Here is a 25792-nt window from a genome sequence, read left to right as displayed (position 1 = left end):
GTAAATGCTAACTAAACAAGACTGACACAGGCCAGGAATGTGGAGGTACAAATGAGGAGCCGAGCCTTATCATTAAGAATTAAGGCACAAATGCCTTGCTTTGAGTGATTAATGTGTTTCCGGAAAGTTTTGTCCAAACTGATGTTTGTCCTAATTCAAATTATATTTTAAATTCTCCAAGGAAGCTCCCTACTTTATCTCTTCATTAGTATTTAATGAGTGCCTACTATGTGTCTAACAGTCAGTCAGTTACCAACTAATTTGAATTACCAAGTAATTCAAAGAAGTAGAAAACACAGTTCCTGCTTTTTTGGGAAGCCCAGTGAGGGAGTAAAGGCAAAGACACACCCAGGAGAAAAATGAACCAATAGCATAAATCTGTATACAATGAAGTGGCAGACTGTGATAAAAACTCTCCCTCAAAAAAGATGACTGTGAGGTACTCAGGAAAGTGGGCTGAAACGTCTCCTTCAAAATAAATATGGTTCTTCCAGTATTTTGTTAATATAAAAGTCCACTGGCACTGAAGCAATAATGTGTGTGTGGGAGGTGGGAGAGGAGAGCAGGGGTAAAGCCACACCAAGGATCCATGAATTATGAGGAAAGCCAAGGCCTAGGGAGAATACCAGTGGGCGAAAGCATGGCAGGTGCAGACACTTCTGCATATCAAAGGGGAATGAGAGGCTGCAATGGGACCCTCATTCAACTGAAGGTTATAAAAGGGTTGAAGCCTCAGAGGCTAGGGAGTGGAAATAGGAGGTTTTCTTGGAGTGAGCTCCCCACCCCTCTTACCTGAAGACTAGCAAAAGGACTCAAAGAGACCACTTAGAAACATGGTGTGTGTTCTCTGCAGTCTGGGGAACACAGTAGATGAGGCAGAGCTTGCCTGAGGAATATAACAGGCCGAGAGGCCAGACAAGGGCTGCAGTGAGGGAAGTGACTAGACTGACAAAGGGGGAGAAGGGCAGGTTTCCAGGACCAGCTGCTGGGGAGCCAGCATGTGGGGAGGGCCACCTAGAGAGGGGAGGTATATGCCACGGAAAATGCAAGAAGGACTCCTAAAGGCCAGCTGGAGGTAGAGGTGCCATTTATTTATCCCTGTCAAGAGAAGGGCCGATGAAGGACTCCCAGCTGTGGGGACAGGGGTGTCCACAGAACCTATGAAATCAAAGTGCCCATCTGACAAAAGTAGTTTTAAATACATCCTACAGTCAAGGGAAACCAGTGTGATTGGTGCCAGTCAAGTAACACCTTTCCTGAACCCTTACCACCCACCACACCCTCAGCCCCAGAGAAGACAGCCTACTAAGCAAGGGATGAAGACTTGGGGAAATAGAGAAATAAGACACACACACACCCTTTTCCACTTAAGCTAAGCTTCGAGGCTGCTGCAGCAGGTGAGACAGGAGGAGGGGAGAAGGTGAATTTCAGTTCAGAGTTTTTGAGAATTACACTGGATTATATTGACCAATTGCTGTACTGAGATGACCAGGGAGATTTTAATATGATTACCTAGAAGTTACAAGGCCTGCCCGAGATCTCACCCAAGATGTAGGGAAGAACTAGTTCCCCTACAACAGGTCAGAACAGGCTAGAAGGGGTGAGAAATGGTGGGTGGGCAAAGAGAGTAGAGCAGTTTTCTGATTTCACTCCATCGATCACATATTGTTTGATGTAATATTACATGTCAAGGGTACAGTGATGATGGGTTGTCTGAGAAGGGCCAAGCCATGGTACTCTCCATCCTCCAAGGGTATTCAAGGCACAGCCCCAAACTCCTCCTGGTTAAAGGTCTGTGGAGCCTCCAGCTTGTCTTCGGAGCATCCGTTTGCCAGGCTTGTGGGCTGGGACCTCAGCAGGGCTGAGTAGAAACCAGAGAATGGCCTAAATAAAAGAAACGGGGAAGCACAGGCTGCAAGAAGAATCCATCCCTTCAGCCTGGCTCTTGGAGTTCATCTTTCGATACCTCTCTCACTGATAAGAGTGTGGTTAGACATAGAAGAGCCAAGGAGGCTGTCCCACTGAGCCCGGCCAGAGGTACAAAATGGGCTCCTGGATGCCCATTCAGCACGGCCCACCAGGAGACTAAGCAAGGATTTGAGCCCAAGCCCCAGCTGGTATAGAGGGTGATTTGCCTGTAGAGTCCTCTGGCTCGCTCTCCCAGACTTAGCCAGCCTGGCTGCCTCTGCAGGTGGCTGGTTGAGGATTCCTGAGTTCAGGGTGCCAGCCATCTCTTTATCCCTTGCCATGGCAAACACAACTAACAAAACCTGCTAGCAACTTCCTGGAGGTGAGTTTAACCAGAAAAACACTAATTCTACGGGCTGACTCCTTTGTAAATCAAATAACCACTCCTGCAATGTAAAAAAATATGTATTTTCATATGTCAGATTTGCTTATAGTAGAGTACACTTATATGCAAAATTCATTCGCAACACAAACTGTCAAGGTCATAAAATCTACCTTAAAGCCAAAATGTTAGTAAGGCTGGGATATTCTGACATGCTCACCTCATTTCTAGATTCAGTGGTCTTTTCTGCCTCCCAGTCAGGTTTATCTGCTGTTTTATTTTCATCTTCATTCTTTTGCTGTAGTGATTTCTCCTCCTGGGCTGACACTCTTTGCTCATTTTCCTCATGCTGAGAACTGTGATCCACAGCTTCATGCCTCTCTCTTAGTACCTCATTTTCCTATAAAAATACCCCAAAATATGCTAAGTTGAAATCCATGTTTCATCGAATAAGTCAAACAATTTTTAAAACTGCATTGTACTTACTGCTCAGTGATCATGACAACCTGTAAGTCAAAAGTTAAGACTGGTGTTTCATTATTTCAATATCAAAGAAACATTTAATTCTGAAACAAAGGTCAGTTTTGTGTCCCGTCCTTCTTAAGACCTCACTCTGAGGCAAGCTGTTCTAATCGGCATAATTCAAATTAGATGCCTTTATAAAGCCCCTAAGTTTAAAATATTTGCAAATTTGATCAAACAGCTAAGTTGGAAGCAAATACTAATCAAATATACATAGAAAAATCTGGAGAGTATTATTACAAAGTATTAATTGTGGTTGTCTCTGAAAGGTGGGATGGGTTGGGGGAGGGTGGGTAAAAAGAGCTGACTTCCCTTCATACATTTCTGTAGTGTTTGAATATTTTACAACAAACTTATTTCTTTTACAATCAGGAAAAAGGTGAATATATTTTTATTTTGAAAAAATAAAGTTAACAACAAAGCTTAAACTAACATCTCCAGATATTTTCAACTCTGCTTATTTACCTAGATGAGTCCTTCCACTTTTTAATTTCCTTTAACTGAGGAGACTTAAATAATTAAAGGGCTAGAGAATTCATCTAAACATTCAAATAGTTACAATTTAGCATACACTGTAATACTGATACTTTCAATTATGATATTAAAAGCTCTCTGTATGATTTTTTTCCCCTCTAAGGTAACATCAAGGCTTCTGAAACTCTTTCAAAGGATCTATTTTTAATTTCTCTCTTCCAGCAACAAAGCACATTGGACTAACTCAAGGACAGCACCACTTCCCACCACTCTAAACCACAGAAATGTTAACCTTAAAAAAAATAAATAAAGGTCAAAGAAATAGAAATCTACAGATGCCAGAAGCAAGGAGAGAAATCAAAGCAAGAGCAGAAAAAGGAAGCTGATGTGCTAGTGGCCTGCTTGGTTTTACCTGCTTCTCTGTTCACTGTACCTGACTGTAGGATATATGCAGGCTCCCTCCCGACGCTGTGGAGGTCAGTCTTGGTCCTACCTCAATCAGTCCCTGCACACTACTGCTGTGTGCTCAAGGATACTGCTCCTGCTACTCTCCTCTCTTTTCTGCATCAACAGTTGTTCCCTGTATATTGGATAATTCCTTCAGCCTACTGACATACAATATCACCACCTGTCTTTGAAAATCCCTCCCTTGGTCCCATATTAGTCTTTAGGTCCCAGCCCATTTTTCTGCTCTCTTTTAGAACATAATCCTCCAAGAGTCATCTAGACTCAATGTATTCTCTCTTGAACCTATTCCAATGAAGACTTTGTCCCTACCACTCCACTGACACAGCTCATCAGGATCCCCCAAGTTGGACAATTCTCCATCCTCATCTGACTCGACCTATCGGCAACAGTTCATTTAGTTACTCCCTCCTCCTGGAAACAGGTTCTTCACCTGGCATCCACGGACCTTTTCTCTATTCTCCTACCTCACTGACTACTTCTCGTTTGCTGATTCTTCATCTTTATCATCTCTAAACATGGCAATGCCCCAAGGCTCAGCCTCAGACACAAGAAACACTCTCCCACCTTCTGACCAGTATTTACTATTTTTTCTGCTTGTAAGGTTCTCCCTCTGCTCACCTCCCTCCCACCCCTACCCTGTGGCTTCCTTCAGGTCCCTATTTAAATACTACCGTCTCACTTTTCTTTCTTAAGCTCACTACCTATTAAAAAAAAAAAAGGAAAAAAAGCACCTCTCAGATCAATATCTAACTCCCTTATCTTCCTTTATTCTTTTCCACAGCACTTAGCACCAGCTGATATATTTGTTGTCTATCTATCCCACTGGAATGCTAGTTTCTTGAGGGCAGGGACTCTGTCTGCTTGGTTCCTGCTATATGCCCACTGCTCACCCCAGAGCTTGACACATAGTAAGTAGATCCTTAATAGATATTTGTTGAATAGATGAACTCCTGGACACAACATCCTAAGACTTTGATAGGGATCTGACTTCTAAGGGGTGAGATGCCATAGTCTTGCTCTTTCCTATAGGTAGGATTCTGGCTACAATGCTGATTCATTCCTATCTAAATTTGGGGAAAGAAGAAAAAGGTGACTGGTCATTACTCTTTTAGCTCTATTCTTTGCCAAGGCAATATTTCTTTTGTTAAACCTGAAGTCAGATTTTAAAATTCTGGATTCCTGAGACAGCTAATTTTGTTTACAAATTTGCTGTTGGTGAGCATAGTTGCTTCTAATTTCTAAATCACACGATCTACTTTAGAACCATGAAGCAAGGTCCCCTCAATCTGTAATATGTGAGTTAACACAACTCACACACATGGACACACACATGAACTTGCAAACACAAGAGTATGTTATCTATAATGTTTACATAAATAAACAATAACAGAGCGAACAGCTGGCTAATACAAGACTAGATCAAGCCCATAAGGAAACCAATCAAGTAAACTTTAGTCTGGGAAGGCTTTTTGTGGGGAAAACTTTTAGAATGTATAAGAATTTGTAACAAAAGTATGTAAGATGGCCTGCCTAAAAACTCAAGAAGAAAGAACTGAAGGCAGAGATTGTATATGACCACAACTCACATTGCAAGCAGCAGAAATTAGGTTAAAAATCCTATCATATAATAATGGATCATAACTAATTAAGTAAAATGAGTTAAAATGAAAGAATCAGTCAGTCCATTTTGAATACAAACAAGTAAACGAAGGAAAAAGGAAATCTCTTCCTTACAGTAGAATGCAACTAATAAATATAGAAGGAGAATGGTGGAGTTAGAAAATCATCCATGTATGCTAGAACTAGGGAGTAAAAGCTTGATGAGAAACAAGATATTTAAATAGTCTCAAAGTATCATCCCACAGATTACTTTTTAATTACAAAAAGAAAAATAACAACACTACAGGAGAAACCTGGCAAACACCATCTAAACCATGTGGTCTGATCTGTCATCACAATGTGGAGATAAACCAATGTCAGGTGCCTCCTGATATGAAATGGAGAAGGACACATTACCACTTCTGTGGTATTCTTGCCAAAAATTCATAATCTCAATGTCATCATGAGGAAAGATCAGACAAATAAAAATTGGGGATCATTTTACAAAATAACTGATTGATACTCTTCCAAAATCTAACGGTCAAGAAATACCAAGACAGAGGAACTTTTCCAGATTAAAGGTGACTAAGACGTTTGATAACTAAATACAATGTGTGATCTCAGGTTAGATGCTGACCCAGAGGAAAAAGGAGTTATATAGAACATTACTGGGGCAACAGATAAAATTTGAATATGGATAGTAGCGTAGATAATAGTCTCAGATTCATGTTAAATATCCTGATTTTGATAATTGGTTATAGAAAAAAATCGTTGTTAGGAAATATACACTCAGGTATTTGGGTATCAAAGGACACAATGGCTTCAATTCACTCAAATGTTTCAGAACAAAAAGAATTATACATATTTAGAGATAAATATGATTATAAATATAGATAAGTCAAATGGGATAAAATGTAAATAGGTAAATCTGAGTAAAGAAAATATACTATTCTTGCAACTTTCTTTTTTTAATTTGGAATTATATCTAAAAAGTTACCCTAAAAATCTCTACATAGCAAAATCACTTTGGCCAAAGCAGCAGCAATGGGTTGACTCAGAACTATTCTTCCATTAAATTTTCTGTCAATCTGTACTTTTCCCCCAAAGTGTATACAACTATGTATAGTTGTATCAATTGCTTTAATAATTATTTTCACCTCTTCCTTTCCAGCCGGCCCCGGTGGTCTAGTGGTTAAGACTTGGAACTCTCACCACTGTGGCCCAGGTTCATTTCCCAGTCAGGGAACCACACCACTGTCTGTCGGTTGTCATACTATGGTGGCTGCCAAACTATGGTGGCTGAGTTGCTGTGATGCTGAAAGCTATGCTACCGGTATTTCAAATACCAGGAGGGTCACACATGGTGGACAGGTTTTAGCGGAGCTTCCAGACCAAGACAGACTAGGAAGAAGGACCTGGTCACCCACCAACTTCTGAAAAAACTGGCCATAAAAACCCTGTGAATGGCAGCAGAGCATTGTCTGATATATCACCAAGGTGAGAAGATGGTGCAAAAAGACAAAAATGGGGTTCTCCTACCAGATGTGCATAAACAAGCCAGTTAATTACGGCATCAGCTTTCAGGAAGAGAAATCAGCTTTATTCTGTGAGATCAGTCTGCAGGGAGACAGCAGGTGTGTGCCCTCAGACCTGTCCCCCCAATTCGGGATTTGGGGCAAACTTAAGAGGTTAGGGAGAACAGGCTGGCACGTGGAAATGCTGGCAGGACAGGTTTTGATTGGTGGGCTTCAAGCATTTATGGTAAGGTGGGGAAGGAATTTTAATACCAGATCTTCCTGAATGACAGACCCCTTGCTTTTGATAAGAGTCTGACTTTTAAGCTCTGGTCATCCCGATCCTTTGGTTCTATAGGGAGGATTATCTTTGGTTCTGTGGTCATTTCAGGTCAAGATTTCTTCTTCTGTGCATGCTCTGGCTACGTGACCTTGCAAATTTTCTGAAAGACAATTTGTAAATCACTCTGTTGATAAGAGATGGGGCCTGTTTGCACTGGCTAAATGGGCCCATGGTTACAGGTTCTACCCTGCTGTACACAGGATCACTAGGAGTTGGAATCCACTTGAAGGCACTAACAACTGCCCTCCCAACATTTAAATTTCATATTTCATTTTCTTGTCTAATTGCTTTGGTTGTATTTCCAGAAAAATGTTCAATAATAATGGTGATACCTGGTATAAAGGAAAACACTGTCTATGTGTCTCCTCTACTCTCAATATGCTACTACAGCACTACTTCACTTCTGACACCAGATGTGTGGGTCTCCCATACACCAAGCAATTCTGCGACACCAGTTGGGTGTCCTGTAATTTAACTCAATTCTGACACTATCTACTTGGAGATAGCATCATGTCCCACAGGTTAAGCGTTCAGCCTCAAAAGACCGCCCCCCTTCAGATGCCAATGGCAAGTCCAGTATGTCACCCATGCTTCCGCCAACTGGCTATAAATCGAAGGTTCCCACAACCCCCTCCTTGAATAATTTGCTAGAGCGGCTCACAGATCTCAGGAAAACATTTTACTTACTAGATTACCATTTTATTATAAAAAGCTACAATTCAGGAACAACCGGATGCACAGAGCAAGGTATGTGGGAAGGGGAATGGGGCTTCCATGCCCTCTGTAGGCATGGCACTCTTCCAGCACCTCTTCTAGTACCTCCATGTGTTCACCAACCTGGAAGCTCTCCGAACCCAGTCCTGGGTTTTTATGGAAGCTTCATACATTGGCATGACTGATTAACTCACCAGCCATTAATGGCTGAACTCAATCTCCAGTGGCTTGGCTTCCTCAGAGGTCTGGGAGCTGGGGCTGACAGTTGTAACCTTCTAATTACAAGGTTGGTTTCCTTGGCAACCAACCTCCATCCTTAAGGGCTTTTGAAAAGTCATCTCATTAACACAGATCAGGTGTGGTTGAAAGGGGATCGTTATGAATAACAAGACACTCCTTTTACCTTTCTGGCTCTGGAGCTATTTCCGGAACTGAAGACAAAGGACAAAATATTCTAACAAAAGATGCTCCCATTCCTCTTAATGCTTAGGAAATTCCAAGAGTTTTGGCAGCCCTAGGTCAGAATGGGAGAGGTAGACCAAACATATATTTAAATCACATCATCACACCTGACATTCTTATCTTGCTCATGAATTTAATAGGAATGCTTTTAATGTTTCACCAATGAGGATGACGTGGACTTTTACTTGAGATTCAAGTCAATCATTTTTTTAGTCATTCATTCAATCAATACATACTGAGTGCCAAAAACTACACTAGATGCTGTGGATACAATAGTGAAAAATACATTCCGACTGCCCCTTCAGAGCTTCTGTCCCAAAGGGAGCAGGAGCCAAATATACAAGTGAACTAACAAAACTGCAAGTTACGGCAAGTGAAAGAGAGAAGAAAGAGGGGAGCTAATTTAGAAAGAGTGGTTAGGGAAGGCCTCTCAGGGGAGGTGATATTTTAGCTGAGATCTAAAGAAATAGAAAGGGTTGTGTGCAAGGCACAGAGAATATCCAAACAGTGTACTCATTTGCCTGTTACCATAACATATTTAATTAGCTTCTTGATGGATATTTAGTTGTTTCTAATCTTTTCTTATAACCTGCAATATTAAAACGTCCTCACACATACTTCTTTGCACACATGTGCAAGTAGAATAAATTCCTAGACTTTATGCTGGGTCAATAGATATGTACATTTTTTATTTGATGGATTCTACCCAACAGAATGTGGTAATTTAAATTCCTAACAATGGATAAAAGTGCCAATTTGATAGATGAAAACTGGTTATCTCAATGTAATTTTAAGTTACATTTCTCTTATTATGAGTGAGATTGAACATTTTTCACAAGTTTAAAAGCATTTGTATTTCCTTTTCTGTGAATTCTGTGTCTCCTTTGTCCATTTTTCTATTGGTTAGTCTTCTTCTTATTGATCGGTAGCAGCATAAGATCATTTTTACTCACCTCCTCCCCACCAGTCTGCAGAAATGCAACAGTGGAAGTGGCGAGACCAGTTAGGAAACCATTGGCATAATTTAAGTGAGAGTAGATGACAGTCTGGAAAAGGTGGCGGTAGCAGATAGAGAAGTGGAAGAATCCATGACAACTGTGGAAGAAGAACAGACAGGGCTTCTTGATGGACTGCAAATGGGAGGTAGAGGAAAGGGAAGAAGTAAGAACGACTCCTAGATTTCTGGTTTGAATAACCTGTGCATAGTTCTGGAGAGAACAGTCTAAAGGGGAAACAGAGTTCTTCCATTTTGGATATGTTAAATTTGAGATATGAAAACTCAAGTAGAAATATCCATTACACTGGTGACGAGAATCTGAAATTTAGAGCCTTTGAACTGAAGGTATAAATTGGGAACACATCAACATAAGAAGAAATCCACAGGAACTAATAAGATTCCGGCAAGAGAGTACAAAGCAAGAAGGGACTCAGCACCTTGTCTTGAGGGAGTGCAGCAGGCAGGTCAAGCAGACAGGCCAGCAAAGAGACTGAGGAGGACAGGAAGTGAGGTATGGGGGAAGCCAGGAGAGCGCGATGTCTCAGAATCGAAAAGTATTTCAAGAAGAATGGAGTGGTTGATTGTGTAGAATGCTGCTTAGAGGCTGTACGAGGTAAGGACAGAAAAGTATCCATTGGATTTGGCAATGAAAAAAGCTGTTGGTGACCTTCGAAAAATCAATTAGGGTAGAAGCCAAACAATACCATGTTGAAGAGTAAATGGGGGACAACAAATTGGAAAGAACGTATAGACGATCCTTTCAAGAATCTGGCTATCAAGTGAGTGGAGAAATGCGTCAGAGTAGTGTTCTGTTTTGAAGATGAGATACTAGAGTATGTTTGTAAGGCAATGATTTAGGAGATGGGATAAATGCAAAGCAACGTCCTTCAGAAGGTAACAGACTCCAAAGTACAAGTGGCAGGATTAAGTCTGAAAGAAGGAAAAATAAAGTATTCATTTCAAGATAAGGAGTAGAAAGTGGAACAAGAATATACTTGAGGATTTGGTAGTAGGAAGATCAATCTGTTTTTCTTGAAGGGTATTTTCAAAAAGTAGAAATGGATATTGAACATTAAGGTTATTTAGTATGTCCATAGCTTATGTGACACTTTTCTTCAAGAGGTAAAGCTTAATTCTCCTCCCCTTGCGGAGGAGCTGGACTTAGTGAACTGCTCCTAACAGAATAAGATGGAAGTAATGGTACAGCACTGTGGCTTCCTCCTTGCTCTCTCTTTGATCACTTGCTCTGGTGAAAGCCAGTGCTCATGTTTTCAGGACATTCAAGCTCTGTATGGTGAGGCCTACTTGGCAAAGAACTGAGGCCTCCTGCCAACAGCCATGTGAGTGATCTATCTTGGAAGTGGATCCTCCAGCCCCAGTCAAGCCTTCAGATGAATGCAACCCAACCAACATCTTGATTGCAACCTCATGAGACCCTGAATGAGAACCACCCAGCTAAGCCACTCCAGAATTTGTGATGCACAGATACTGTGGGATAACAAATGTTTGTTGTATTAAGCCATTAAGTTTTGGGACAGTTTGTTATGTAGTAATGAATAACTAATACAAACATTAAAAAAATGTTTTTGGTATCTATATTTTTTGTATACCTTACTAATATCTTATTTAATACTTTGTAGGAATCCACCTAAGAGTGACTCTTGGCTTCTCCCGGCTGGCAGTGTGGAGGCTGCGTGATGCCCGGAGTTACCGTAAAAGACGCGAACCAGCAGTTCATCAGAGCTCTGGCAGCCTTCCTTAAAAAGTCTGGGAAGCTGAAATCCCTGAGTGCACGGACACTGTCAAGCTGGGCAAGCATAAAGAGCCTGCTCCCTACGATGAGAACTGCTTGTACACATGAGTTGCTTCCACAGAGCGGCACCTGTACCTCCAGGCTGGCACTGGGGTTGGCTCCGTGACCAAGATCTATGGGGGACATCAGAGAAACAGTGTCATGACCAGCCACTTCAGCAGAGGCTCCAAGCGTGGCCTGCTGGATCCTCTAAGCCCTGGAGGGGCTGAAAATGGTGGAAAAGGACCAAGATGGAGGCTGCAAACTGAGACCTCAGGGCCCGAGAGATCTGGACACAATTGCTGGACAGGTGGCAGCTGCCAACAAGCAGCATTAGAACAAATGATGCTAGGTTAATAAATTGCCTCATTCGCAAAAAAAAAGAAAGAAAGAAAAAAAGGAAGTGATTCCTGGATTTCTTTGATGTATTTTTTTAGGTCTTGGTGCCATCGTCATGCTGGTTTTGAAAAAAGAATTGGGAAGCTTTATGTAACATCAGAACTCCTTACTGGAAAGTTTGAAAGAACTGCCCTTGAATTCTGCCTGCACCACCAAGAATTTTTTGTTTTGATTTTTAAAGAAACTGTTCTGACAATGTTTTCAACTTCTTTTGTGGGGTGTGCGAAACCGCCCTCCAGAAAGGCTGTTCTAACTTACATTGTCATCAGTGGTATTTGAGCATATTCATTTCCTCACATCCCACCTACTCTGGGTTTATTTCTTAATATTTTATTAACTAAAAGGCTAAAAATGCAGCTCATTAGTGGCTATAATCTTGGAGACATCAATGTACCTATGAAACAAGTGGTGATTGTGAAGACAGTAGGGGCAGGGCCCTAGACTGGGGTCGGGGACAGATTCTAAACATAAGAAAATCTGAGTACTCTTCAGACGGAGACATGAGGAGCGACAGGAGCCAAGGGAGGAAAGTCATGGTCAGAGGAGCAATCTGAGCTTTCTCTGCTGCCTGTGGGTATTTCTTTTTCCTCTTCAGCCACATAGAGAGAGGCAGAAAGTGAGACCTGGGGCAAGTCACTTCAGGGTTGAATACGTGATTTCCCGAGAGGGATCTTTCCAGCTCTGACAATCCAAGGGTCTATGAGTAAGTGGCTATATAATTTATCATCCAAACGAGTCCATTTTTGAGAGGGTAAGAGGGTGCTATGAACAATTAAAGTGGACAACAGGCATAAACCAAGACTGTCCCATCTGGTCACCCTGTCTATGAGGCCACAGGGGAAAGAGGAGATTGCACAACCATCAAGAATCTTGATTCAAACTGAAAAGTGCTGGCTGAATTCCAGAGACCTGGGGAAGAGAGGCACTTTAACCTGCACAGCCTCAGGTATTCAATAAATACCTTCTCAGCTACTATCATTTAACTATCATTTACTGAGAGCCTATTATAAAGCTAACAGAAACACACGTCATAAGAAGTGACGAATGACAATTTTTCCCAGGTTAGTGTAATGCCCATGTCCATGGAGCTGTGCAACCCAGATCCCCCTCAAGAAAGGACTTGTGGCACCTGCTGGGGACCTGTGGGCAGACAGCCTCCAGCTGTGCCTCTAGGGAATGCCTCAACGGCCGAGAGCCGCCTCACCTCAGGTCACCGCCTTCCAAGGGCACCCACATCCCGAGAAGACCAGGGAGCATGTAAAGGCCTGGCTGCCTGGGCCCAATGTGGGATAACTGTGATGCACCACTTTGGCCCCAGAGCTCCTGGTCTTGTTAGCCTGCATCCCAGCTGGACTTCTGCTCCTGTCCACTCCTGCTCTCTTGTTCTTCCTTGCATAGCTGTTGATCCCAGAGGTACTCCCTTATAAACATCCTGCACACTAAACTCAGTCTCAGAGTCCCCTTCCCAGAGAACCCAACTTGCAACAGCAGTTGGCAATTCTATCTTGGGGTGGGGAGGGGCGTGGAGAGACCAGGATCTCAAGGCAGGGACAGGTGGAGGATTCAATATTATAATATTTCTATTTAGAAAGTGAAAAAGGCCTATCGCACTTGTAATATAATTTGCACAGTCCAGAAGGCCCCACAAAAGCCTCGTAGCCAGGAGGGCTCAGGTCCAAAAAAAACAGCTGAATAAAAAGGCCCATCCTCCTCCTACCTGCTGTGTGACCTTGGGCCACTTTGACCCTCAGTTTCCTCCTCTGTGAAATGAAAGGATAATATTGCTAATTCACATTTTAAGAAATCAATTGAGAAAAAGCACTTTTATACATTTTAAGATGCTATACAGATAGACATCAGTTACTACTCCTTTCTACTGCTTTTTGAGCCTGAAGAGTTGCAATTAATGACTAACTGCTGATAACTCAATTAGAAATTGATACCAGTCCCAGGTAGCCAGTAATTACTACTATCTCTTTGTTTCCCTTCTTTTCCTGTTTTTCTCAACTCAATGACATGGAGCTGAGATAGGGAGTATGAGTTTTACAAGAACTGTTGTATATACTGGAGATTATAGTCCACGCTCTTAATTTAAAGCATGGGTAAGGTAAACCCATCATTAAGTTACTTTTCATTGGTGTGTGCGTGATTTTTACTCCCATGGGGCTGGCACTCAATTAAAAAAAAGAAAGTTTCCTTGCTTGCCATTGTAAACTTGTGAGTTGGGGCCCTTAATCATAACTAAATATCCAGCGACTTATACTGAACTGGTACTTGCTGGAAACGTCCTCCCCACCATAGCCCTCTCTGCTGGTAACGGACCCATCTCATCCTCTGCATGGATCCAGAACCTTCTCGGTTTGGGCCCCTTAGCTAAAACTGGGTTCTTCTGTCTCTAAAATCCCATGGCTTCTAGGTTCTCTTTGATGACCGTTATTCTGTTCTATCTAAAATTACAATTATTTGAGTCGTCTCATTCCTACTGGGCTGTAAACTTGTGACATCTGTCCTCCAGCTGTAATTCACCTTTGTCACCACGTAAGGAGCAGAGCTGAGGCCTGCATGAAGGTTTTCTAAGTCAATAAAGTGGTGGGAAGGGGAAGATAGGAGCAAATCTGGACTTTTCTCTCCTCCTTGCTAAGTCTCTGAAGTTCCTGATAACTGGCAAGATGATTTCTGAGTCTGTACTTATTCTGCTGTGCTGGGGCCTGAATAGTGTGATGGAGAGTCTGACCCTGAAAAAACTCTTTGTGAACAATCCCAGCTGGCTTAGCTGGGCCTTTCATTTATTCATCTGGGGGAGGAAGGACTGAGACCTGCTTTGACCTTTAGGGTTGGACGAACCTTCAAAGACAAAGAGCAGCGTGGTGCCTATGAGAAGGATGACATCAGAGGGAGAAGGGTGAAGGCCAAAGGATTCTGAGGGCTGCCTTTAGGCTGGAGGCAGCCGGAGTCATCAGGTCGGAGAGAAACGAGGAGCCAGATAAAGAGAGGCTGTGTCCTGTCTGGCTGGGGTGGTTTTTAAAAGCAGTTTGTAATAAGTATAACACATTTATTGAGCACTCGCTGTGGGCCAGACACCACATACGTGATCTCACTGAAGTCGCTCAGCATCCCTGTAAGGTAGGTACGTACTGTTGCTCTCTCTTCTTACAGGGGAGGAAACTGAGGCACAGAGAAGTTGAATAACTTGCCCTAAGTCACAAAGCTAGTGAGTGACAGAACCAGGATTTAACTGCAGGCATTCTGACTTCATAGCCAGCTCTTAGACACTGTACTGGCTCCTGTTTGCCCCTGCAGATCCACATGTATTCCCCTAGAAGCTGAGCTCTGCAAACTCTGGGGCTCCCGTGCTGCCTGGCTTCCAGCAGCATTTGCCAGCAGGAGGCTGGAGCAGGAGACTGGCGGGTGGGCAGAGGGCAGGCCAGGGCATTTCTCCCCCTGGGGCTGCGGTGACAGCCCCAACCCCAGGGCCACGCCTTACACTTGGCTCTGCTGACACTCTTTCCACCCCTTCCCGCTGGTAGTCTTTGTGTGTCCGAGCACGCTCGTCTGCTCCTCTACAAAGTTATGCACTTATGCCTCTTCATCTCAGCCATCTAGGGTGAATTCTGCTTCCTGTGGGAACCCCAACTGCACCACTACCCACACTGGCTCCCACTTGCTTCGCACTGTGTCACCCAGATTAGAACAGCAGTGGTGTGAAGAGCTTGACTCTGTGAATAAACGAAGTCCTAGTCTGTCTGCATATCACTTTATCATGCAAAACAGCTGGCTGCGACACAAGGCATGGGTCTTGTTCCGATTGAGTCCAATAAACTAACCGTGGAAAAACTGTTCATCAGCTAATTGGGGGAATTTGAATACTGAGTGGATATTTGGTGATATTAAAGAATTAGTGTTGACTTTTTTAGGTGGGCTAATGACACTGGTTATGATTAGAAGAGTTCTTATATTTTAGGGATATATGCTGAAACATTATAGGTTTTCTGAGTCAATGAAGGTAGTGGGAAGAGTAATAAAGGGACAAAACTGGGATTTTCTCTTCTCTTTGCTAAGTCCCTGCAAAGAGCTGGCACAGGAATCACAAGAAATGATGGCTGGGATTTGTTTCAAAATAACAGGGGGAGGGGAAAGGGGAGTTGTAGACGAAACAAGACCGGCCATGAACTGGTAACTGTTAAGGCCGGATGATGGTGACAGGGGGTTCCACTATCCCAGTCTCCATTCTCTCCACTTGTAATATATGCTTGAAATTTTCCGTAATAACATGATCCAAGCCAAACTCACTTCTGAAGGCCCATGGAGGAGGAAGAGAGGCAGCTAAAAAAATTGGCAGGCATCCTCCACGGGGCTGAAACTAAGTTATTCGACGTGACTGCCCACCGTGAGAAGTCGGGTATAAAAACAACCAGTGTCTCCAAATAGGAGCCTCAACATGTAGGACACAAGGGCATGAACTCCAACCCGCAGGCTTTGATTTTTAAGAGGTGCTTCTCACACCATAACCCCTCCAGGCAGGCTGAGGGACTGGGCCGGGGGTTTAGAGATTCACTTAGGATTGATTTATTTAATGCTAGATTACCCCAGCAGGAAGGATAGGCCAATTGGCCCTCAAAATGCATGATGTTTTTGTATTTTCCTTATTATGAAAAATTTCATCCCTATAAAATAAGCAGAAAACAGAATAATATAGTAAACCCTCCATGTACCCATCACCCAGTTTCAACAATTACCAACATTCTGCCATTCTTGTATCATGGATACCTCCGCCCCTCCCCACTCAATTATTCTTTCAGGTTTTAGGCAGGATTTACGCATACAGAAATGCATACACTTTAGCTGTACAATATTGACAAATGGAGACACCCATTTAACTCACACCCCTACCACGTTACAGAACATTTCTATCTCCTCAGAAAGTTCTCTCCTGTTCTGATATTTTTACTTCAGCTTGCTTGTTCTAGAACTTAAGCACAGAGTTTTAAACTGCATTTATTTGCAAGCTAGTTCTGCATTCATTACTAGGTTTTTTCTAGCAAGCTAGTTCCCCATCCCCCAGCAAGGAACTGGAGAGATCTGGGTTGTTTTAAAACACTAGCCCTGGCACTGCTGCCACAGCAGGTAATGTGGCCCAGTCCTCTGCTATTCTGGGCCTAAATTCACAGGAGGACAGGCTCTCGGCCAGGCAGCCCCTGCTTTCAGAGGCTGCTGGATGTCGGGAGGCCCTGGAGGAGGAGCACGACGGCTGAGGTCAGGCTTGGGCCCGCAAAGGAATCCCAGGAGGCCTGGTCAACTGCAGATTCCCAGGCCCCACCTGAGAGGCTCTGATTCAGCCAGTCTGGGGTGGGCTCCGAAATCTGCATTTTAACAGCAACCCAGTAACTGATGCAGTCACTGGATTACCCTTGGAGAAACTTGGCTCTAAAGAAAGGCCGGAAGTTTTTCCTTTGGATGAGCCTTCAGGGGTTGTGCCTCCTCGACAAGTCCGAGGCCTCCTTCACATAACTCTGCAAATATTTGAGTTGGCCACCATGTTCCTTCCTCAGTCTGATCTCAGCATGGAACGTCCCCAGTCTGTTAGACCATTTCCAGCATGACTCCCCGACTTGGGGGTCGGGGGTGGGAAAGGGTTCCTTCCACACCAAAGCAGGTCCCAGCATGACCTGGCAGTCTTCAGTGATTTCCTCTAGAGGACAGGGGTGTCCAGGAGATTCGACCCCCAGCTCAGGGGCAATAAGAGCGGATCATGTGCTGAACATCTCTTAACATGCCAGGAAGAGTAGGAGCCCTTTGACACGCGGTGTTATTTAACCCTCACAAGAACTCTCCAAAAAAGAGAGAATGCCCTCCTCTGACAATTTAGAAATCAAGGCTCACAGAGGTTGCCCAGGAACAGGTGGAGCTGGGATGGTGTGAGGATTAGTTTTATGGGTCAACATAGCTAAGCCAAGTACCCAGTTAGTCAGCGAACTCTAACCCAGGTGTTGCTGTGAAGACATTCTGTAGATGTGGTTAACAGCTACCATCAACCAGGTGACTTTAAGTAAAAGAGATTATTTTTGATAATCTGAGTGGGCCTCAGCTGAAGGGCCTTAAGAGCAAAACTGAGGTTTCCCTGAGGAAGAAGAAATTCTGCCTCAAGCTTGCAGCATCAGCTCCTGCTGAGAGTTTCCAGCCACACTATACAGTTTGGGCTTGCCAGCCTCCATATTTGCGTCAGCCAATTCTCTAAAATAAACCTTTAAAATATATATGTATTTATTTATTTTATACTGGTTCTGTTCTCTGGAGAACCCCAACTGATACCAGTGGAAATCCAGTTCTATCCATCTTCAAAAGGTCATGCCTTGCCTCTATGCCACTGCCCATACTCCGCCAACCACCACCTGCAACTCAACCAAAAACAACCCAGGTGGGCACCCGAGCCTCGGCCAGCTTCAGCTGCCCAGATATGTATTTGACTATTTACGTAGATCCTTAAGTAGATTTTGAGAGTAAACTATTCACATTGGAAGGCTGCCACAAATGGGAGAAGTTTGATTTCATATTTGAAGTTTTATAGTGGGTGGGAGGGATGGTTTACTCAGTGCTTAAGAACAGTGACTTGTTCTATTCTGGCAAGGTCACTAACTTGCCACATAACTTTAGGCAATCCTAAGTTTCACCAGCTGATTAATTATAATGCCGACCTGAAAGTCTGCTTTCCCCTGCCCTCATCCACTCAAATTGGCATTAACTGGTCAGGTGCCCATCAGGATTTCAGATCTGACCTATTTTCTAGTTGGGACTCTGGCCTTGAAGGGCCCAAGACACATTCAAGCTCACGGTATTGTGGAAGTTCTGCAAAGCCAACGTGGAGGGATGGATGAGGAGTGCTCAACAGACGCTGGCTGAACTGGCCTCTGCTCCTAACCCTGTCCCTGGGTGCTCCTTGCAGGTCTTAAAGCGAAGACCCAGTTCCCACGCTCAAGACACTGAAGGTTCAAAGTAGAGGATCCCAAGTCCCATAAAAGAAATGTTACAGTACAACAGGGCTCAAAAGGAAGAGCAGGAAATCCTCAGAGATGAGGTGATGGCTGAGACAAGACTGAGAATTTAACATTAAAAGACTTGGGAGGAATGAAAGGAGGCACTCTGGGCAAAGGTAACAGAGTAACAGGCAGGAAGGCATGGGGCTGTTTTGGGAAAAGGAAGGAGACAGTTTTAGTAGGAAAGTAGAGGATGAGTGGGAGATGAGTCACACGGGCCAAATGGGGAGCCTGAATGACAACATGGCATTGGTAGGTAATGAGGAGCTGGTGGAGGCTTCCCAAATGAAAATGGGGAGAAGCCAAGCATGTTTGGGAAACCCACAGCTGGCAACAGAACGGACAGGGATAAATTGGAGAAGAGACATTGGAGAGGCCCAGCTGACAACTCCCTAAGGTACTCTTACCATCCCATTTTACAGATAAGGGAACTAAGGCGCAGAGAGGTTAAGCGCTGTGCCCCAGCTCACACAACCAGTCAGCAGTGAAGCCGAAATCTATGACTATCCAGCGGGTCCGACTCCAGTGCCAGCACTCTCGCTCACTAAACCAGCCTTGCACTCTGATTTCTGAGTTGAGCTGAGAAATAGGGGGGATAGAGAGGAGGAGAAAGATACGAAGGATACTGCAGAAATATCTCTGTAACCCACCAATTACGTGGAAGGACTGACTGGAAAAAGGGTGAAATACACTCCCTCAGAGTTGTAGCACATCAAGCCAGCAAAAAACCCAGATTTCCTCATAAGCACACACCAAGTCCTGCTGGAAACAATCCTACACAGAGACCAGCTGCTTCCAGAAAGAGTTGCCTTAGCTTTCAAAGGTTGGAGTCTACTTGCTAAGGAAGCTGAACACCCGTTTGCCAAGAAAATGGAGATGGTGACTGTAATGGACTGAATTGTGTCCCTCAAAATTCGTAAGTTGAAGTCATAACCCTCAGTACCTCAGAATGTGACTTTATTTGAAAATTGGGTCATTGCAAAGTAATGAATTAAGATGAGTAGGGTGAGCCCCTAATCCAATTATGATTGGTGTCCTTATGAAAAGGGAAATTTGGATGCAGACACGCATCCAGGGAGAACGCCATGTGAGGGTGAAGGCAGAGACTGGGGTGATGCAGTAGAAATCAAGGGTCGCCAACGATTGCCAGAAGCTAGGAGAGAGTCCTGGAACAGATTCTCCCTCACAGCCCTCAGAAGGGACCAACCCTGCCTCCACCTTGATCTCCAACTTGTCACTTCCAGAACTGTGAGATAATAAATTTCCGTTGTTTAAGTGCCTAGTTTGTGGTCCTTTGTTACGGCAGGCCTAGGAACCTAATACAGTGACCTATGCCATCCTTCCCATAAGACGACCATAGGTGCATCTTGACTGCATCCTTTAGTAAACAAAATGAAGAGCCTACTGTGAAACTTGGCGGTACTGCAATTATGTAATTATAAGACCACTTCTGTATCATAGCTGTAAGTTAAAAACACGCAAGTGTTTGAAATTTCATCTATCCCCAATTGCCCAAGCATCGAGGACTATCTTTTATTTTGAAACAAAAAACAATTTTGACTTTAGCAATCAAGGACCTTCTTTCTCTTCCCTTTACTCTTAGAAGCAAGTATTGACTATGTCAGATTCTTCCTGTGACCTGAAGAAACCCGGCCCCATGGGCAGTAAATCAAGAGGTCCTGCTGGACCCCTCACTCGGCACAGGGTCCTCGTCCTAGGGCATGCAACCACATCAAGATGACCACAAGCCCTCTCAGCTTCAACGTGGCAGCTCTCTGAAACACCGAAGCTGGCTGTAAGCAGTCACACCAGATTCAAATGCGCTCACACATTCAATTCTGCAAAAACTGTTCATTTCTTTGTTTAACCCGTGCAGTACTCTGAAGAACAAGGGCTTCACGGCTGTAAGGGAACGGCTGTGGTTACGAAGGGAAGCATGTCTGCCCTGGGGAATTCCAGATTCTGTTTGCAGATACCGATTAGCCCCACTAAGAAGTGAAACCAGAGCAGTACTTCTTTTCATACTTGGAAAATCCCCTACTCCAAAATATTTGTGCACATGTACAAAAATTATGGAAAATTATACCATAAAACCACAATCTACAACTCCAATGGAAGCCACCGGAATTATCTTTTTAAAAACCAAACGAACCTACGATGTTCCTATGGGGCAAAGCGCTCCCTCTTTTTGAAGTTAACAGTAGCTGATGTTTATGGAGCACTGAAGACGTGACAGGTACAGTTCTCAGCCTGTTCCGTGAAGTGAATTGTTTAATTCTCACAACAACCCTATGTGGTAGGCACCTTTATTATTCCCATTGTGAGGTGAGGAGAATGAAGCACAGACAGGTTAAGAAATGGCCCAGGGTCACAGAGCTCTAAGTGGTAGAGCTGGGATTCAAAACCAGGCTGCCTGGCTCCAACACCACCCACCTCCTTAACAAACAAACAACCAAGCCAGACATAGAGACAAACAAGACGAAAGGGAATAAAGGGAGCAGGGACAGGTTAAGGAGGGTGGGTGGAGGCAGAAGGCGAAATAAAAGGGCGATCACATTCGAGGCACTGGGCTGGCACTCTACACATGCTTTTCCCGTTTAATTGGCACAACACCTCTGAGGTAAGAATTAATCTCCCACTTGAGAGATGAGACACTGAGGCTTGGAGTGATCAACATAACCCTGTAAGAGGGAACATTAGTAAGTGATGTCCCCAAACCCAGGTTTGCTGACTGCACAAACTGTTTTCTCAGCCCATTTTCTGCCACAGCCATGGGTGCAAAGTGTAACTTCAGCATTATGGATGGTAGAATCTGCTTTTAAAAGTCAGTTCAGCACTTGGAGAGCACTGGTTCTGGGGTCAGGAGGAGCGGGCATCTCCCCAATCTAGCTGTCTGCTTGTCCAGCGAACCTCAGTACAGTGTGGGTGCGTAATTAATGTCCCAGTCTGGGAGTCAGGAAGCTCAGGTTCTAGTCCCACTTCTGGCACTAATTAATTGTGTGGTTTAGCCAAGTCCCCTAACCTCACTGGGCATCTATTTCCTTCAGTACAAATTGCATATAAGGATGCCTGGTCTTCCTACCTCATGGGGTTGATGTAAAAGGCATTATCAATAAAACTGAATTGGCTGTGAAAACTGTAATGTGCTCAACAGCTGATCGTTGCCAGCAAGAACACAATCAGGTCATCCCAGCAGCTACCGTGGTCCAGCAGGTTCACACACGCCAGCCGGGAAGGCAGTGCCAGAAACACGGTCCCAGGTGAACTTCACCCTCTCCCCTTGAGTCTAGGAAAGCTGGGCTCAAGGCATCCAAGGAGGTGGGGTTGGTCCTAGGGACCCAGAGCTTCCGCGAAGGCAGGCTCGCCTCTGTAAATAAGTATCAACCAGGTGATGCTGGGAGGCAGAGGGAAGTCCCTGAAGAGTGAACAACAGCCTCACCCCCCCCCACCCCGTCCTGTATACTTTGCAAGCTGGTTGGCATTCAGCTGTGAGCGGGGCAGGGTGCCATCTGGTAGAGCATCCATCATCGGGTTTCGCCCCCGCATGTTACAGAATCAGGAACAGCAGCAGTGCAGCACGCAGCACTCTGTAGGGGCCAGAGGATTCAGGGTAGAGGAACCCACAGGGTCCAGACTGGATGAGTGAGGGGAAGAACCTCCCATGGTTTGTTCTGCACAGACAGGAGCCCACCAGACTCTCACTAACCCCCACCCCATTAGTTCCGGCCCCAGGAAGAGGAAGGGATCGCATCTGCATAACAGTGAATCACCAAGCACTTTGGCACAATGACCCCTCCAGGAGCGGGTGGAGAAGCTCGTCTGGCAACTGCCTACACAAATAGGGCAACTCGGAGGAGCAGCGAACAAACCTGTCCAGCCCCAATGCCCATTTTGCATAAGATTGCAATCCACAAGAGCAACGTCCGTGGAACACTTGTTGATCGACACCAACTGTTAACACTAAGGTTTGGGCCAAGAGAGAATTAAAAAAGTCCCTCTGAAGGATAAGGTGGTCTTGTGGAAATTGGATTAAGTGTCCTTAAGATTCGAGCAGCCCATTGGGGGCCTCAGAACGCTCAATCAACAGATCATGGTCAACTTTTTTCAAAAGGAAGTTAAGCCGAAGGGTTTGCACCCATAAACCAAAGAAAGGGAACTTGTTAGTCACTAGGTGACTGTCAGGGTAACCTGTTTTCTTTATGCTAATAAGGGGTTACACAAGTTCCAGGAGGGAGGAGGATGGTTAGGTCACGGGTGGACCGTCTGCCAACTGGCCTCTGACTGGATACGGACCACGGCTCTTTAATCCAGGGAAGCAGCAAAAGCGAACAGCAACTGGGTTCAAGTCCGGGCGGGGGCCAGCCGTCGCGTTAGGCCGGGAGGGGGGCTGTTAAGGGAAACGTGCATCGCCTCTTTCGGATCCTCCAGGTCGGGCAGGGGTTCCAGAAAAAGACATCTCAGTGTACGCGAGGTACTGAACAGATCGTGGGCAAGAAAATTACCAGCACCCCTTCTCCCCTCGCCACCTCCGAACGACCTCTGATAGCCGTCGAACACGGGAAACGCGGCTTCTACAACCGAACGGATGATTCCACCCACTTCTTGCTCAAAAATCTAAAAGCCACAGCGACGACACTAATAGCCTCCGCTCGGATTCACAAAAGAGGAGAGGCGCAGAGCCGTCCGCGAACCTACAACCACCCAGGGGTTGAGGGTGGAATGAGCGCGGGTGTGGCCCCTCCCTGGGTCCCCCACAACCTTCTCGGGCTCCGGGCCAGCTCCGCCCGCGCCTCGCTCGCGTCCCCGATCTCCTGTTACCTCGCTCGCGCGTCCGTCGGCGTCCGGCACTCGAGCCGTCTGTTCCGCCGGTGCCTTCTCCTCCTGCCTTGCGGCCAAGGGGCTACTCGGAGACGCTCGGGGGTCCCCGCCGCCCCCTGGCGCAGCCTGGCTGCCGCCGTCCACACCGGCGCCAACACCTCCGGCCGACGAGGCGGCGGCGGCGCCGAGCAGCCCATGAGCCCCGTCCGTGTCCCCGGCCGCCACGCGGTGCACCAGCCACGCATCCACTCGGGTGCGGGGGATGAAGGGGACCCCCAGGGCGCGCACCTCCCGGAGCAGCTGGCCCTCGGGCGGCGCTGCGGGGTCGGCCTCCCGGCCCTTGGGGTGCAGTTGGTCCGCGCGCCCCCACCCTCCCGGCGCGGGGTAGGGGCTGAGAGCATAGGCGGGGCTCGTCGGGTCGCACCCGAGCAGCAGCTCATCCCGGAGCAGGGTGGGCGGCGGGAGCAGCAGGCAGAGGTCCAGGTCCAGGTCCAGGCGGAGCCCCGCCAAGCTCAGCAGGATGGTGAGATGCAGGAGGCCGCCGCCGTCCGACCTCCACGGCTTCAGGTACTTCATCTCCCGCCGCGCGCCTGGGGACGCCCCTGCCGGCGCCCGCGGGTCCCGGAGCTCTGGCCGCCGCTTGGGCACGTGCGAGCCCCGCGCGCCACCGGCACCTGCCCGGAAGCGACAGAGAAGCGAAACAATGGACCCGGGCGCGCAGCGGCCGTCGCGGGCTCCCGGAGCCGGGCACAAAGGCGCTCCCTGGGCAGCCGGCACGGTGCCTGGGGCTCAGGACGAGCAGAGGAGGAGTCACCTGCGCGCCGAGCCCGGCCGCCCTGTCGCCCCGCAGCCCCGCGCCGCTGCCAGGCTCCGCCCCGGGCCGCGGGCACCGCCGCCAGGGACACGCCCACGGCCGCCCCGGGCCCGCGCCCGTGGGAGGGGCCCGCGCGGGGCGGGGCTCCCCGGCTCAAAGGCTCTTTATTTGGGGGGAACGCAAAGCTTTCTGGGAGAAGACGTTGTTCTGGGCGCGAAGTGCTCCCCAATCGTGTGGTGGTGGGCTGGGCGGTGGTAGCTGAATACGTGGGGTGGTAATGGGGACTCGGGTAAAGGTGGCTGGGAAGGGCCTGGACATGTAGACTGGGGAAGTGTTGAGGCATGGGCGGCAGGCGAAGGGCTTCCACCCTCCCGAGAATATCGGGCAGGCGCAGGGGGTTCAGGAGTGTGATCACTGGCTTCAGATCCCAGCCCTGCTATTTGTCAGTCGTGTGACCTTGAAAAGTTACTTAACTTCCCTGTGCCCCAGTTCTCTTATCTATAAGATGGGGATAATAGTATCTGTCCAATAGGGATGTGGTGAGGTCAGGTGAAATATATGTAAAGCCCAGAGTTTGACATACAGATTCCACAGCTGCCATTCAGATCAAACAGCACTCCCCCCAAACCCCTGTCCCTATGCCGTTTCCCTGCCGCCCCCCCCAGGCCACGTGCTCCAGCCTCACAGACACCTCACTGTTTCCTGGGCATGCCCTGAATAACGCTACACCTTCCCTCGTGGTCTCCTCTGCTCCTTTAAGTGAGGCTTAAGAGCATTAGCTCTAGAGTTACCTTGTATGAGTTCAAAAACCCCCTCCACCGCTTATTAGCCTGGACCTTGGACAAATTGCTCATTCTCTGTGTGTCTCAGTTTCCTCACTGTAAAATGGGACTAGTAACAGCACTTCCCCAGCAGACATGTTGTGAGCCCTAAATGAGATGCATGTAAATCACCAACCACAGCACTTGGTAGGTAGGAAATAACCTGTGTTGCCCTTCCTCCAAGGCTTACCGCCAAAGACCCATCCTCTGAGTTTTCCCCACTGGAATTAATCTCTTCCCCCATCTGCTCTCCCACACTACTTTCTCCATATGCCAACATTGCAACATTTGGCACATTCCACTTTGTATTGTAGTTGAGATAGATCTGATTTGCCCACTGTGAATTCTTGAGGGCAAAAAACCTGTTTGGCACACTTCTGTGGCTGCATGGTACCTAGGACTGGGCCTTGCAAATGTAGGTTTACTCACTCTCGCTCCGTTCCTTAGGAGGTATGGGAGAAGGAGGGGATGCCTGACTGAGGGTTGGCAGTTGTGTAAGCAGCTGAACAAGATTTGTTTTTAAAGGACCGTTCCTCCACCTAGTTTTCTCCTCTCTCTTGGGGCTAGTGTGGTAACTTCACACTATATTTCAGCTTGCCTATTGCAAGGCAGGGGACCAGAGTCTGCTTCTGCTTTAAGCCATGCTGGATAGGTTAGGGGGTAATGAAGAGGCTGGAAGAGGGACAAAGAGACATGCTCCCCAGGATAGCAAGGTTTGGGACAGAATCCCTGTT

The 25792-nt window shown here is 46.2% G+C and overlaps 1 protein-coding gene, 1 long non-coding RNA gene and 1 pseudogene across 2 annotated transcripts in view; 2 read left to right on the top strand and 1 right to left on the bottom strand.

Moving 5' to 3' along the window:
* Nucleotides 1–24332, bottom strand: part of NFE2L3 (NFE2 like bZIP transcription factor 3) — a 32237-nt gene extending 7905 nt beyond the window's left edge. The window contains exons 1-2 of the mRNA XM_008521949.2: nucleotides 23424–24332; nucleotides 2511–2690 (exon numbers count right to left, since the gene is read on the bottom strand). Of these exons, the coding sequence (XP_008520171.2) occupies nucleotides 2511–2690; nucleotides 23424–23999 (756 nt within the window). The 5' untranslated portion in view covers nucleotides 24000–24332. The remainder of the gene's footprint in view (nucleotides 1–2510; nucleotides 2691–23423) is intronic.
* LOC103552129 (small ribosomal subunit protein eS19 pseudogene) lies at nucleotides 6711–11578 on the top strand (annotated as a pseudogene).
* LOC139082839 (uncharacterized) overlaps nucleotides 22902–25792 on the top strand; it is a 34476-nt gene continuing 31585 nt past the window's right edge. Inside the window, exon 1 of the long non-coding RNA XR_011539156.1 lies at nucleotides 22902–23076. This is a non-coding gene — a long non-coding RNA (uncharacterized lncRNA). The remainder of the gene's footprint in view (nucleotides 23077–25792) is intronic.

The sequence above is a fragment of the Equus przewalskii genome, chromosome 4 (assembly GCF_037783145.1).
Source record: "Equus przewalskii isolate Varuska chromosome 4, EquPr2, whole genome shotgun sequence".
Taxonomy (NCBI): domain Eukaryota; kingdom Metazoa; phylum Chordata; class Mammalia; order Perissodactyla; family Equidae; genus Equus; species Equus przewalskii.
The sequence above is the reverse complement of the archived record's forward strand: the minus strand, read 5'-3'. Positions and strand labels throughout refer to the sequence as shown.